General features: G+C 45.0%; 1 protein-coding gene across 6 annotated transcripts in view; it reads left to right on the top strand.

The window, feature by feature from the left end:
• Window positions 1-4,764, top strand: part of SPOP (speckle type BTB/POZ protein) — a 29,039-nt gene extending 24,275 nt beyond the window's left edge. For all 6 annotated transcript variants that reach the window (XM_009464606.2, XM_087770319.1, XM_087770322.1 and 3 more), the window contains 2 exons: window positions 2,601-2,743; window positions 3,490-4,764. In XM_009464606.2, the coding sequence (XP_009462881.1) occupies window positions 2,601-2,743; window positions 3,490-3,634 (288 nt within the window). In that variant the 3' untranslated portion in view covers window positions 3,635-4,764. The remainder of the gene's footprint in view (window positions 1-2,600; window positions 2,744-3,489) is intronic.
• The last annotated feature ends 10,909 nt before the right edge of the window (window positions 4,765-15,673 follow it).

Raw genomic sequence — 15,673 nt, 5'->3', positions numbered from 1 at the left:
AGAGCGTAGTTCAGTCTCCATGCTTCTTCAGTCCTTGGATTCTCTTGTGGGTGCCAGTTAGGGTGGTGGATTTTAAGATGTGGATGCATGTAACCTTGTTCCACGCAACCACCACATGGCCATCAAATTCCCTGTCACTGCAGACCTGGGCTTCATCAAAAATGCTGTTTTTAGAGGTGAAATGCTCCATATGCCATTATTAGGCCGCTGCAACTAGAATTGAAATGGGAAATAATGCAAGGAGATTCTTGGCCTGATTATAATCATTGCCACATATTTTATTCAATATTTAAAGAGTATTGACTGAGAGCTTACATACCATCTTTAACTGAGACAAGCGTAAGTAAGAAGCAGTGCATTAAGGACAGAGTAGACTTTGAGTTTCCTGGCTTTTAATGTAGGTTTTTTTCCTTTTAAACTCATTGTGTGTCTTTTAAAAGCAGAAATAAAAAATCTTTCATGAAAGCACATAAAACATCTAATATTTACTCAAGAGACTGAAACAGCTTCTTCTGAGTTCCTCCTGTCTCTTGGGGAAAATATGTAATTAGACCCAAACCAAAACAAAGCACGTCTTCTCAGCCCAGGAGATACTATTTCAGCCTCTTGGGTAAGTATGCTGTTAGGTAGGGTGTTTTTTTAAAGTGTAATTAAGAAAGGGGGGAAGGGGAAATCTCGGTACCTGAGAGACCAGAATGGCTACTTTTGCCCAACTATGTAATTAGAAGCTGAGCTATTTGTAACGAAAATCGAAATAAAAATTGTACATGCACGGAGGAGAATATTCAATTTACAAAAGGAATAATTTTAAGCTTCGTTTGCTGCATTTTAAGCTACTGACAGACAATAATATAAACTAATGGCTTGCCCCTCATTTGAAACTGTTTTAGTTATTGATACAGATTAAGTAAGCAAATTTGATTTTCCTTCTCAGATGTTCTGGTGGGAGAAAACTGTCCTGGTTATGAGTGCCATGCCTCAATTGAAGTAATTATTATCACCGAGTCTTAAGTGAAAAAATGTTTTTATAACCTAAAATTATTCATTTAAATTTAATCATAATGGGATGAAAATCTCAATCAGAATATAAAATCAATTTATTGTAATAGTGCTTATCATATGGCAAGAGCTCCCGTCGTCACGCAGATGAGCTTGTTACCAGCTCTCTGTTCAGGTTGACAGAGCCGTCCTTACGAATCCGGTGTCTTTTCCAAATGCAGCCTCACATAGTGAAGAACTTGTACACCTTGTCATCTCTAAGTTGTCCAAAAAAGCCTTATAAACGATACGAAGGATACTCTCAAATGCAGTTATCTGTCAGATAAAAAAAAAAAATGAACAGTCTTAAAGATTTTTATTTTAGAAATGTCACCCAATGTGAAGTCATAATGTGAAGAAGGCTTAACTGTGTTTAATCTTTAGGACAATTTACGTAGTGCTAATGTTATTACTCATGTAAGAACTGCATTAGAATTGACTACTCTCCTAATGCCTGTGAAATGTAATCATGGGATCTAGAATATTCAGAACTATTCAGAAGTATTCGCTTTGTTTCATCCAAAGAACCGCAAACCCCATGATCAGATCACACAGCCAAGATTTTCAGAAGTATCTCAGTCTCACAGTTCACAGCTCTGATACTCTAAAAGGCTGAGGTTTGGGGTTTGGGTTTCATTTCTTGATAACGAGTGGCTTAAAGTTTTCTGAGTATTGACCTTTCTGAAGTCTGTCCGAGACCACTGTGTTGCTTTTGAATATCTTGGCTGTGTCTGCATGTTTCAATACTAACTGAAGTGCTGCAGAAAGTAGAATGTGAAATTTATTAGACAGCGCTCTTCTTCTAAGCATATCCTTTGAATTTCTCGAACCGTTGACATGGCCCAACCCTGTGGATCTGAAAAATGTTGAGGCAAATGCACAATTGAACGATAGAAACTCTTAGACTGACAATGTGAAGTTAGGCTAGAGCTTTTGCCGGGGCATTACAGACATGCTGTGATGTTTCGTTTCCAGCTGGATAGCTGCAAGAAATCAGGGGTATTTGTTTAACATTGTGGTATTAAAATAGAAGCATGTACTTGAGCAAGGCTGATCTTAATGTGCAGGTCATTAGTGGCAAAGAAAATGAGTGAAAACTGCCTAAACGTCACTGGAACACCTATGGAGCATTCACTGTTAGACAGGTCTTCCCACTGAACCCGGGTAAACTGTCACGCAGTAATAGAGTGAGAAGAAAGATTTGGCTTTAGCATTCTGTGCCTTGAAGTAACCGAGATTGGAGGTATTACAGGTGACCTGAAATTCTCATTTCAAAGCATGAACACAGCACCAGTAAGCCTGTAACACAAGGAGGCCGGGATGAGAGTTATGGTGGGTATGTTTCTTCTCCATTGCTTTCCTCAGGGTGGGCACATCATGATTCTCCTTTTTTTCTGGTCGCTACTTCTTTGAGGGTAGTTCAGATGCGTAGAGCAAAGCAGAGGTCTGTTCAGCGTAAGAGTGGTTTGTTACTGAAGAGTGAAGGAGCGCAAGTAAGGCTTCACATCAGGCCTGATAGGTGTTTTCTTCTTTGTAACTGTACTTTGGCTTGTATTTTGCAGTATGCTCTAGAGCGTCTGAAGGTGATGTGCGAGGATGCACTGTGCAGTAACCTGTCTGTGGAAAACGCAGCCGAGATCCTCATTCTAGCTGACCTCCATAGTGCTGATCAACTGAAAACTCAAGCAGTGGACTTCATTAACTAGTGAGTTTACTTTTGTTCCAGGGTGCAACAAATCTAGAGGAAAGTGTTATTAGCAACAGGGTTCACAACTTGTGAACTGTCACATGCAGGGTTGATTCTCCACTATTATTTTTCTTCTTTAGTTCTCCCATTGTGGTCCTTCATTTATCCGGCATCCCAGAGGTGGCATTGCCCTAAGGGCAGATCAGTCCTGTCCTGCTGGGCCTGTTCAGAGTGTACAGCAGGATTGTCTCTGTTAGCAATTGTGGATCTCTTCCTAAGATGGCAAGAACTTTTAGGCAGTAGAATATCAGGTAGACCCTGATATTGAGGGACTATTTGCAACTCGTAACAATTACAACAGACCTTTCAGTAGATGTAAAATGACTACCAACTACTTTGATGTCTGGAAACATTTTTAGTCCTATTTGTCAGTTAATACAGGTTTTCTCAGTACTTTCTATACTGATTTAAGATACTTCTGTGCCGAGTAGTCAGGGTAGATGAACATCGTGTTCCTGCTGTTCCACCTGGGATCATGTATGTTTGAGCTTTTCATCTTTAAGTTGAAGGACTGTCCAGCGTACAATCGTGCCAGCAGAGGCAAAGCTCACAATCCTCACAAAAGATACCTAACATACATCTAGAGCGATCCTAAAACGGTACACTAAAAATGTCGGGTTTCTCAGGCATGTGGAAAGAATCTATTTAGTTAATCCTTTTTATCCCCAGTTGATAACTTCAGATTTATTCTCTCTTATTTCTAGTCACGCTTCCGACGTCATGGAGACATCAGGCTGGAAGTCTATGGTAGTGTCGCATCCCCATTTGGTGGCTGAGGCATATCGCTCTTTGGCCTCTGCACAGTGTCCCTTTCTGGGACCCCCACGTAAGCGACTGAAGCAATCCTAAAGCCCTGTCTGTCACACCACCCCATGTTTTTCTGGAAGCAGCATCAGCTGTTGCTGCTGTAACCTTGACCACCAGGTAGACAGCGAAATCTGTGGAGCTTTTACTCTGTTGTTGCGGGGAAGAGACTGCTTCGTGACACCCAGACTTTTTAAAACAGCACCAAGTAACTTGGGGAGAGGGGGGAGGGTGGGCCTGGGGCTCTGGGGCTGTTCAACCTAATGAATCCCTGTCGCTGCATCGTCTGTGTGTTCCCTTCGACTCAGCTGAGTCAATTAAGTACAGGGTTCGGTTTAGGCACTGACCCAAGTCGGAATAACCCAGCAGTGGTACTGGGGAAAACAACGTCTCTGCGTCTGGCAGCACAGAACAAATCGTCAGATGCCTGGAGCAAGAGGACATTTTAGCTTTGGAGAGTGTTGGAGGGTTAAAAAGAATTTCCAGTGAGGTTCTGGAAAGGAAGTACCTGATGGGAGCTCCAGTAGTATTTATATCAAAAAAAGAGAATTTAAGTCCTTCCAGCTGAGCTAAAAACTGGACGTTTGTGTAACTCCTTATTGCCATCCAGCAACAAGAAGATCAGTTTCTCTGTTAGTAGCACTTGTATGTTAATTGCAAAAAAAAAAAAAAAAAAAAAAGAAAAAAAAAAAAAAAGAAACCCCCCCACCTTTTATAAAATGACAGGTTGAAGTGAAAGGGGACAGTGAAAGGCTGTGTGTTCTGGAGGGTGTGAATAGACTGAAGGCAGCCTTTGGCAAGTCTGTATTGGTTTTGAAAGGACTAGAAAACCGTTGATCTGGAGCGTGCTGTCTGACAAGAACAACGGTTACTGTTTTTAGATATTGTGGGAAATGTTTTTGGCATTTTTCCCTGCTTTATTTCCCTCCTCCCCCTTTTTTTAAAAAAAAAAAAAAAAAAAAAGGAGAAATTTTATTGTTTATGAACGCTGTGTCAAAAGTTCCTGTCCTGAGTTGCTAAATGATTCTTAACAACTGTTTGTACCTGACTTGCAGACTGTATAGGAGCCAGTCCTGTTCCTTTCTATTAGTCGCTCTTCTTACAGGGAAGAAGTTTCAAAATAGCTGGTAACTTTTTTTTTCCTTTTTGAAAATATAAATAATTACTATTTTGTACTGTGTGGTATCTGTTGTCTTTTTTTCATGTGTTTCATTTTTAAGACTTCCCAATTTAAAACCGGCTCCCAAAGGGTTCAGTTTCAGTCTGCTGCCATATACCGATAGCGACACGCTGTTCCTGGAACTCGGATGGGATTGGAATGTTGCACACAAAATTGCAATGCAAGCCTGTGTTATTTCTCATAGCAGGTATTACCAAAATACTAGAGAGCATTGGTTTTAATAATAGCTGGGTGAAGCTGACCCATGGTCCTTCCTTGTACCTGTTTAGGTGTGGGAAGGGAGAATAGTACACCAAGCCATCTGTTTTATAACATTAAGGTGCAACACGGGATGTCTGGGTAGGATAGACACCATCCGTTTATGTCATCATTAGCCCCAAATCCCCAGGGAGGTTAGATTGAAATACGCAGTGTCAGGGCAGCGGCAAATTGATCTGCCCTTAAGATGGTCAGGTAGGGCGCGTAATGGATTGCGGAGAATAACTCTGTTTTGTCTAGAAAACAGATTAGGTATCTGTTGTCTCTGATTTTTCATTCTGTTATCATACGTTCTTTCACAGCCTCTTGTCCCTTGTGTGAAGGAGAATTCCGTTCGTACGCTCATGTGTTTAATCTAGCTGCTGTCTATTTTTATCGAATGGTGACTCATGAGAGGGTCCCTGCCCCTTTTTGTGTTCCCCCACCGAGGCTCTCATCATAAACACACAACCGTCTGTATAGTAAAGCCTTCCTTTTACGTGATTCACAAATTCCCATATTACATCTATTGCTCGAACGCCACTAATTCCTTTTATATTGGATTTAGCGTGCGTTTCCTTTTAGGTAAGCAAAGCATTTAGTCATAACGAGATTCTCCCCACTACCCTGTCAGAACTCAAACCCGGCATTTCTAGCTTATAATTGCATACAGACATGAAAAGTTCATTGCCAGGTAATTGCAGAAGTTGTCTGTGTGGCACAGCAATGTCTAATTATGCTGCGGTAACTGCAGCGTTTACTGCAATATTCAAACCTGAAGGAGACCTTTTATCCTTGTCGCGTTAGAGTGACCAGCTGTCTGAGGAGCGCCCCTGGCTCGGCCTTGCCCTGGGAAGCAGACATGCCTAGGAGAAAGCAAATGGGTGTTCACATTGCCCGTCCCCCGCCTTTTTTGGGGAGGTATTTACAGGAAAGCGATACAGATCTGGCAGCCTCCTTCCCCAGAGGATGGGGAGATACCTGCAGGAAAATAATCTGTTCTGGGCCTTGTCTGTCCCAGCCCGTCCTGCGGAGCCAGCCGTACGCTGTCATGGAAGGTCTGAAATGAGATCCACGAAGGAGGTGACTTGTTCAGATTGTTCCAGTTGCAGGTGAAGTAATGATTTATTTGTCAACTTCACTTTTTTTTTTTGTTTGTTTTTTTATTGTAAATGATACAGCTGAAGCCATCTGGTTATAACAACATCAGAGCTAGAGCATACTGTTCATAAACCTCCCACTGACATCCTCCCCTCCCCAGATCTGAAATGTAATTCAAGTTAACTCACAATCTGTGGCATGTGTTGTTACTGCAGAGCTGTCCATGCCAGTTGAACAGTTGGAGATTTGAATTCCACAAGGAGATGGCATATTTATCAAAACAATGTTTCAGAGAGACATTTTTACCGGGCCTTCTGAACCACAGCATAGCTACCACAGGTCCGGATTCAGAATTTAGGTTGGACCCTGCGCTCGAGCTTTTAATTCCTTCTCTTCCCCCTCCTCGAGGGTGTTAACAGAGAGACGTTTCATCCCTGTGCGCAGTCTTTCATGTGCTTCCTTCTCCCTATTATCTCCTTGCTCCTGCTTCCTCCGCTCGCTTTTGTGCTGACCTGTGAGGGTTGCAGCCTTCATCTGGGCGTGGGGAGGAGAGACGGGGAAGGAGAAATACCTCAATGGATCCCTGACCTCCTCCGCAGCGGTAGGATGTGCGTATGCCCTGCGCCCAGAAGCAGGCGGCTCTCTCCAAGGATCTGAATGCCAAATATTTTTTACTGGCCAAAAGATTTCTTTCTGGCTGCCCCTTGGGTTTTGTTATTACAGACTCAGATTCTATTGAGGTATTTTTCTTATTGTGTGAGTTTTTCCAGATGAAAGGAAACAGCTTGTCTGCTCATGAGCAGAACAAACAGCAGAGTGGGGAGAGCTGCTGTGCTTTGAAACTCTCTCTGGCTTTGTTCTGGTTCTCAAACTGCTGTTAAGGACACAATACCATCTCTCTCCTCTTTCTTTTTTTTTTTTTTTTCCTCCTTTTTTTTCCCCCTCTGCTTCCTTGAAGGAGCCAAAGAGTATTTTTTTTAAAAAAAAACAACTTCATTTCAGAAGGTTTCTCAACTTCCGTGCAATTTATTTTGCAAAAGCCTTTGCTACAATAATTATCTTGTTCAGTCAGCTTGGGCCATGCAGTTTTTCTTTCTCTCATGACTGCCATTTAACTTGTGTTGCAGAATTACTTAACTCATTTATTTCTAATGACTTTTTTTGGTTAATCTAATACAAAGACATTTAATTCTAGAGGGTGTATTTTTTTTTTTTTTTTTTCCTGACCTGCTGCCCACTTGGATCTTTGGCTGCAATTCCAGACACATGCTGCAGCAAATTTTGCCTTGGCAATTCCAGTTTCTTGTCTATGTTATATTTAAAGTTAACTTTAAAGCTGCCGGTGGTGGTGCTGGTGGGTGCACAGCAAGAGGGGGTGCAGCGGGCGAGCGCCAGCTTGATCTGCCCAGGAAGGCAACGGGCAAAAGAAACTGGGAGGCAGGAGGGGAAAAAAAGATGACAGCCCATGAAATAGTTGGGGAAATAAATTGCAGTGAGCTGGAAGGCTTTTGGAAAATGTATATGATAAATAAAGCAGGAGCAGTTCAGTGTAGGAGGTGGCCTTTTAACCCGGTTGAGGTTTGTTGGGCAGAGTGCAGGGCAAGAAAAATCAGTTGAAATTTGGGTTAAGTTTAGGTTTGGATTTTGCGTCTTGCTCCTACTTGATACATTAGGCTTTGTCTCTAAGACTGAATTATTAAAATCACTTGAGGAAATGTGTTAATTGATGGGGTAAATTGGGAAGGGATGGAGAGAGGATTGCAATTATTCCACCAAATTATGAAAAATCACAGGCAGGAGAGGTATAAAATGTAGGGCTCTTCTTTGAATAATTGAAAAGCATCAATGGCCAAAAAAAAAGAAAAAAGTAGTTAATCGAGATGGTGGATGATAAACTGGATGGGAACTGGAACGCTTCCCCCAGCCCTCCAGAAGAGAAATGATGTCCTGTGTTACGCTGGAGTATTTTTCTCTAATCCAAATGCAGGAACATTACTTTGAGCTCTGCCATCGGGAAACCGAGCAGGGTTTGAAGAGAAAATCGTTGACTCTTGCCACTGGGGAGCAGTGTTGAGGACGAGAACTCTTCAGATGTTCGTACCGAGCTGCTAATGAAGTTTTCCGAGCCTTGAAATAGCCAGAGGTTGCGCACCTAGGAGTAATGGGATGAAAACGAACAAATGAAAACCGTTTTCAAACTGTCGTGCCACTTCTTCTGGAAGGCTCCTGGCAGCCGCAGAGGTTTTGAGTCATATAAAACCTACTAGAGAAAGCACTTCGTCAAACAGGGATCTGGTTCCATCACGGGGAGGTGGGTGTGCTGCTCCTCGATATTTAATAGCGTGGCGTCCTGCACAGTGACGTCTTTGCATGGATGTCCGCAAACCTCTTCCTCGCTGCCGCACCTAACGCGGTAGCCGGAGTGCTTTTTATCTGCTTTTTTTATCTTGGCGTGGTAAGATGAAGCCGTGTAAGCATTAACTCTTACGATTGTTATATCTCTTAGCTGGGGCAGGTCCTTTTTTCCCGTTCACGCCTACTTATTTCAGTCTTACGGTAGGACTACAGGGTTTTGGTTGCTTTTTTATTTTGCGTTAGGAGAGTTTCCCACTGTTGATTCCGGTTGTTGCTGCATTGCAGTTTGTCCGCGTTCCCTTTCTTTCCCACTAACTTTTTTCACTCCTCTAGGCAGGTGGCGTTGGCAAAATTATTGCTTATTCTTGAATTTTTGCCAAACAACAAAACACTCGACAAAAATAGCTAAACAGGATGTTGAGTTTTTAGTCTGTGGCCAGGTTACAGCTCACAGCCAGCTCCGGCGGTTGTTGGAGGCTCGTCAGGGGTTTCACCCCCATCGCAAGGACAACTGGCCGGTGCTTTTTGTGGCCAGCGATGAGAGAGCTGGCAGACTGGGAGTTTTCTCTTTTCTGTAGCCTGTGTTTGCGGATTTGGGGAGATTGGCTTCAATCCTGCGTGCTGTACAGCAAGGAGACGGCAAACTCGGGCGAGATAATTACCTCGCTGTCCCGGTGTGCTTAATTGAAATAATGGTGTTCTGTAATGGTGTGTTCACCCAACAGCAGCCTCAAACTTTGTCTTAAGATAGAATAGAAGGGAATGGAATAGAGTGGAATATTTTCAGTTGGAAGGGACCTACAACGATCATCTAGTCCAACTGCCTGTGTACCCCTGTGAAGCCGGGACACGAGTAATTCGTTGCGTGCTTGCTTCTGCCTACGTGGGCTGCCGGGAAACCGGTTCACGTGCTGTACGTGCCCTTTGCGATGGCGCTGCTGAGGGGCAGGCAGCAACTCCATCGCTCGCGGTCACCCCTCGTGACTGTAAAACATTTAGACATAAATAAGCAGGAGATGCTCTGATGGGTTGTAATAATTTCTCTCTCTAGAGGATGTGAAATTAAAGTGCCTTTTCTTTATTCTCCTCTGCCCAGTGTGATGTCGCTCCTAACTCAGATTCTCCTGAATTAAAAAAAAAAAGAAAAGAAATAATAAAAAAATAAACCACCTTGCAGATTTGATTTCTAATGTGATTGTGCCAGATGGTAAAACCTGAATTAGGTAGCAGACATTACTTAGCTGGGGCCTGTAAACAAAACTGAACTACGAAATATTCTTTAATGAGCTAGATTTATTTCTAGGTGCTGAAGCCTCAAAAGGCAAGGGAAAAAGAGGCATTTCACATACGGTAAATGTTTAAATAAGCCTTTTCCTTCCTTTCAGTGCCGCAGCAATAACTCCATTCCATTCCAGGGCTGCAGGGACTCCTAAAACACATAATTCTGTGAGGTTATAATTATTGTGGGTGCTTTAGCGTGGCATGGAGCTGGGCTGTAGGACGTAAGTGGTGTTTTTGTTACATTGATGAGTGGTTTGCTTTTTAAATCTTGTCTATATATTCTTTGACAGCGTGGTTCTCCAAAATTAAATTGAACAAATGCCTTTTACCTGATGCCCGTGAACCAGCGCTGCTCTCCTTTGGCACTCCTCTGCCGGCTGCGATGATACCGAGTGGTTGATGGGTACGGGTAGATACTTGCAGCGTCAGTCCAGCAGCGGCTGACGGGCAGCGTCATGGAGATGAAATGCTGTGGATTTAAAAGCCGCAGCTGTTTTGACTGGTGGCTCCGTTTGTGTTTCCCCTCCTGCCCCCGGCACGGGCGCCTCGTGCTGCTCAGCACTGTGCTCTCTGCCTGCAGCATGTGGAGAGGAACTTCTTGGGGTTTTGATGTAAGCAGACTTTTCCTGGTGGTGAACGGTCACTAGATACTTAAAATACGTGTTATTACCTTCCCTCTAATATTTGAAACCTCTGGCTATGGATTGGCGCTATACAAAAAGCGTGTGGGTGGATGTTTCTGTAAAATGGCAATGTAAGGAGGAGAGAATAGGCTTTAGAAACAGTGGGAGGAGAGCTTGATGCATCGGAAAATAGGTAGGCTGTGCTTAAGTATAGATAATGCGTACCATAATACTATATTTTTCAGAGCTCTTCAGTTGTTTAAAAAAAAACAAAAAAAAAAACAACAAACCAGCCCAAAACTTCAAACCTTTGCTATCTTTTGGCTCTCAGTATCTTGCCAGAAATGCTTTTCTTTGATAGAGAGAGGTCTATCAAAGACAGGGCTCTTGGACCACAGTCAGTTTTGACACTCACAGGTCCCACCACTGGCGGTCTCAGCAGAAAGCTGTGCCTAGGCTGGGTCATCGTGTTTATTCCCCGTTTGTTAGCATGGGAGATTAGGGGATGCTTGCATTGCCACTCCCTCTGCTCATGCTGTTCTTGGCAATGGGTGCATGGCTAGAGAGCTGCCAAGAAAAAATTGGGCCAGTACCTTGTTTTCAAAGGTTTATTGGATGTTGCAAGCATGCTGTAATGTCACATCCTGTGGTCAAAGAGTTTTAAGCAATTTTAAGCGCTGCTTCCACCTGTTTTCCAAGCTTCATTCCCAAAATAGAAATAAAAAAATCACGAGAATGCCAAGCCCACCCTTTTACTCGTAAAAATGTAAATGGGAAGTTGTGTCTTCTGAGACCTGCTTATGCTCTTTTGGTGCTGTGGGGATGAAATAGCCCTCTTCCAACCAGATGAAGAGGGATGTTTTTCCAAAATTCAATTCCGTCTCTAGACACAAACAACCCTGTGTAACAGAAAGAGACCTCAAAATGAGGAGTTTCACAAAATAGTAGCTGTGGGGAGATTTCTTCCATCAGCACCTATTAACCACAAGTTTGTCGCTGCTGTCTCAGATCAGCTGTAGAGAGACTCCTTACAATGGACCCCAACTATGATTTATTTCTGTAGGGCTTTTCTTAGAGAATAATTTTAAAAGAGAGCAGAAGAAGTAATCGGGCACATCCTTGTGTCCCAAGTCAAGATTATTTTTAAATTGGGTTCGGAATTGGGTTCGGACCTCTTTACTGGCATTAACTGGCAAGTTATAATCCGTAAAGCAAAAGTACGTGGATCTTCTTCAGGTGCCTTGCTGTAGCTTGAGACTTTGGGAGGATGTGGGTTAACATACAGGCGTCTCGTTTTCCAACTGATTTACTTGTGTGTGTTGGCACTTCAGATCTTGCTGCTGTTTACTTTCAATACACAAGGGGAGAGATGAGGCAAAATTCCCAAAACTGTAGATAAAATTCAGCCATTTTTAGGGGTGAGGAAGAGGAGTGGTAGAAAGAAACGACTGAACGGCATTTACTGCTTATCATTGATAAGTATATGATACGATTGATAGCTGCTCAGAAAACCTTTCACTTGTGTCCATTTTTTTTGAAGTCCTACTATAATAGGTGATTAAAGTATACTAATTGAATTAAGATCCCATCTGTCTGAGTTCAGCAAGCCAACAAGTCCCTTAATTAAGATACCATGTTTGCTATAACAGAGGCTGCAAACACAGAGCTGGCCACCAATGGTATAAGCAAATATCTGTCTTCCCATGACGAAGTGCCAGGGCATCCAGTGGGCTGAGGAGATCAAAATAAAATCTGCAAGGTAAGCAGCACTTGCTCGTGGGATAACGATAAATGCAAGAATAGTTGTGCTTCCTCTGATAGCTGAGAAAAATGCCAATTTGAGCTGGGTGCGAATATTTTTAAGCAGTCGGTGGTAGACGGCAGCAATAGTAACGAAAAGACTCGGGATTGGGTATCTCGGCATCTGATCACCGTCTCAGTGGGACGATGTTGTAATATTGGAGGCAAGAAGAGAGAACATAGTAGTTAAAATCACTGTCTTCAGGCTGCAATTTCAAAAGGTTTATAAAGCACCAGTGTATCCTCAAACCGATTTGCAGACACAGTAGGCTCCTGGGCTGCTCCACCGCGGGCTGTCTTCACTTCTTTATTTAACCATCAGTCCCACATGCATGCATAGAGTCCATTGAGGAATCTCCTTTCAGATGCCGTATCTTCACTGGTTTTGTGGTTGGGATTGTAGTTTTCTGAACAAGACATACATTTTAAGAGCCCCTGTGCCTGAAACTAAGGATTTCCTTCTGGTTTGGGCTGCTGTGCCCATAGCACTGGTCTCTGAACAGGACCCTTCCCAGGAGATGGTTTCAGCCAAGGAACCTGCTGAAATTCTCATTTAGTTTATAATTGTCTTTCTACATCTCCTTCAGTAGCTTCAGTCTCGTGAAACTGTGTTAGGGTGCTTGAAAATTCTGGAGGAAAAACGTGCACATGAAGGTAGGTGCCTCTTTGCAGCTGGGGGACGAGTCTGTCTCAGCAGTGCACGAAAGCAGGGAGCCAACGCCTGTAGTTTGGATTGAGAGGTGACACGGAGGTGGGGAGAGGAGGTAGGTGACTGAAGGGTGACGGCGGTGACCGAGCCAGCTGCATCCCACCTGCAGCGACTTGCTCCTGCCTGTTTGTCCTTTTCCCCCAATGTATTTTGGGGCAAGAAAACTGGCTTTTTTGCTCTTCGTAAAGCAATTTTTCTTCATGGAGGGATTGGGAGGTAGCGTAGGAGGTAGTACATGTCCCCATTGAGTGCGTGGGGAGCTTTCAGAGGAGCATACGCCGTTGGGGATCACCCCATGGTCTTCCCAGTGCATTGTGGGGACCAGGGCAGGCATGAGGCCGTCAGCCTTCCAGAAGGGTTAGCCGAAGTGGGGGGAGCAGGAGAGTCGCCGGTCCAGGATGAAGTCCTACAGACGTGTGCCGAAAATGCAGACATCCATCCTTGACGGCGCGATGCAGTGAGTAGACCGCAGCAGATGATTTATTTTTTTTTTTTTTTTCCCCTTATGGGAAAATTTCCCAATGAGGAGGCTAGATGAAAGCGGACGCTTCTTGATGCAGTTTGAAAGCGGAGAGACATCTGCCACAGATCAGAAAAGCCTGGCAGGTGGAAAACACACCAGCCCTCCCTTCTCCCTGCCTTTATCCTGTACGTGGCACAGCTCTATTCCCTGGGTGTCGCAGCCACCACGCTGACACGGGCTCCGCGCCGCTCAGCAAAGAGCAGCAGCACCAGAAACCAGAGTTCTGCCATCCCAGAGGGTGGGGGGGTGACACCCCGACCTCCCCTCCCTCAATCCCAGCCGGTTCGTACCTTCCCCTTAAAACACCACACAAAGCTACAGGAGCCGGGAGGATTCTGCAGCTCAAGAGCACATGAGTAAAAAATGAATTATTTAGCATATTTTTTAGTGCAAGCAGGTGTGGGGTTTGAAGCGGTTTGAGTTGGGAATTCTCTGCAGAGGAGTTAGGGTCTGGTGGGATTCGAAAGAACCGGACAAGTTTTCCATTGCTGTCCTCTTGCTGCCTCTTGACAGCCTTTCCTTTTTTTTAGGTCTGAATTCTTGTTCTCTTTCTTGTGCTTTCCATCCCCTGTAACTTCCCCTTCTCCCTTTATTTCGCTGCTTCACCTGCTGAAGCGCCTGTGGATGCTGCTGCAACGATCTATTGAGCACTGACAGCGTGCTTGACGCCGCGTACCGGCGCGCGAGGCGACGTGGCCCCTGGTCCCGGGGGACTTGGCAATCTCCTGCAGACACCGACAGCACGGTTCAGACCGTCGCGAGCAACCAGATGCTAGTTCAGCTGGAAACGGAGCCGCCGAGGCTCACCGAAGGCTTGGCAGGAGGCGAGGGCTGGCTTTCAGGTGGTTTCGTTAGGGGCTGGAGGAGGTTGCTTCGTGCCTGTGTGGGTTTTGGTGCGTTTGTTAAGGGTTTTTTATTTTATTTTATTGTTTTTAGAAGGCGAGGGGTGGTTTGCAAAGCTGTGTGAGCACTGAAGCAGCGTGCGTTTCGTCCTGAAGGGAGAGGACAGGGACGGACACACAGAGGTGGCTCGGGCAGCTCCGCTGTGAACCACATCAGAGCGGTTTTGGACCAATGTTCCCCTAAAATCTCTTCCTCCCCCCATCCGTTATGTTCAGGCATTTGGGACTGTCTGTGTGCGAGCATCAGACAGACACTGTTCTCCTCCACGATCTGCTCAACTCCATCTCGCCCAGATTTTTCCTGCAGCCTTTGGTGCTGGTTAATCCCCGACTCCGCGCACCGGGAGGGCTCCTGCGTGCCCAAGCTCGGGGCTGTGACACCAACGGGCACAGGGAAGGGCTCTTCGGGCAACAAATGCTAATTCAGCCCTGCTCCTGTGCGGGCACGGAGCCGAGAGCTGTGATTGCAGCCGCCCTCGCACCCTGACACTCTTGGATAATTCTGTGCAATCCAAGTAAGTCTGAATTATCCGTACAGCACTTAAATGGGAATATTTCTATTTTTAAAAAACCACTATTCTTGTACTCAGCTCTTCTTGTCTCTTTGTTTGCAATCTAACAAGACACGAGAGGAAACCCTCCCCACGATCTGGATGGTAACAGATACGCTCCAGAACAGCAAACGGCAAACGACCCCGCAAGTGGTGACCTTAGGGGACTGGAGGAGAAGGGGTTACTGCATCACGTCTCCCTCCTACTCTTTGGACACAAGCCTTTAGGAAACTAGACATTTGGGTAGCAGATGGGTGCTCTGGTAGGTCTGGAAACCTCTCAGGCAAAAGTAAATCCTTCTTTCCCACCAGGAGGTTCAGGCCTTACTCTGCAGAACAGCGTGTACGAGCTGAGCTCCCCTAAGGGAGCAGATTGCCCTATTCCTCCAGCGCTTGGCTGGATGCCGTCCTGCCACCGGTGCACTGAACAGCAAAGCAGCCCGGTTGCTTAACCCTCGAGCCCCGTCCCTCCAGCCCAAGCGGTGTTTGATGCTGTCAGGTAGGTGAGGGCTTGGGGGGGATGCCAAGGGCTGCTTTTCTCATCCCCCCGCTTGGCACGGCTCCCTCTCGGGCAGGAAAAAGCCACTGATGGGCGAGCGGCTGTTGTCATGATGTGGCATTACACGTTGCAGCTTCTTTCTGGGAGAGCAGTGCTCTCTGCCATTAATTGGAGGGAAAACAATCAGGGACCTGCTGCTTTTGGAGTTTGTTGAAAGCACAGGAAGATGGGGAAATGTTGGTGTTTATGAAACGGCAGCTGGTGCTAAGCTCTGGCAGGGGAGCGGGAGGAGGAGGAGGGAAGCGGTTGTATTTGGGTTCTGG

The sequence above is a fragment of the Nipponia nippon genome, unplaced genomic scaffold, assembly GCF_047370975.1.
Source record: "Nipponia nippon isolate SJK-2023a ecotype South Korea unplaced genomic scaffold, ASM4737097v1 scaffold_32, whole genome shotgun sequence".
NCBI lineage: Eukaryota > Metazoa > Chordata > Aves > Pelecaniformes > Threskiornithidae > Nipponia > Nipponia nippon.
Note: the sequence above shows the minus strand (reverse complement) of the source record. Positions and strands in the feature narration are given on the sequence as shown.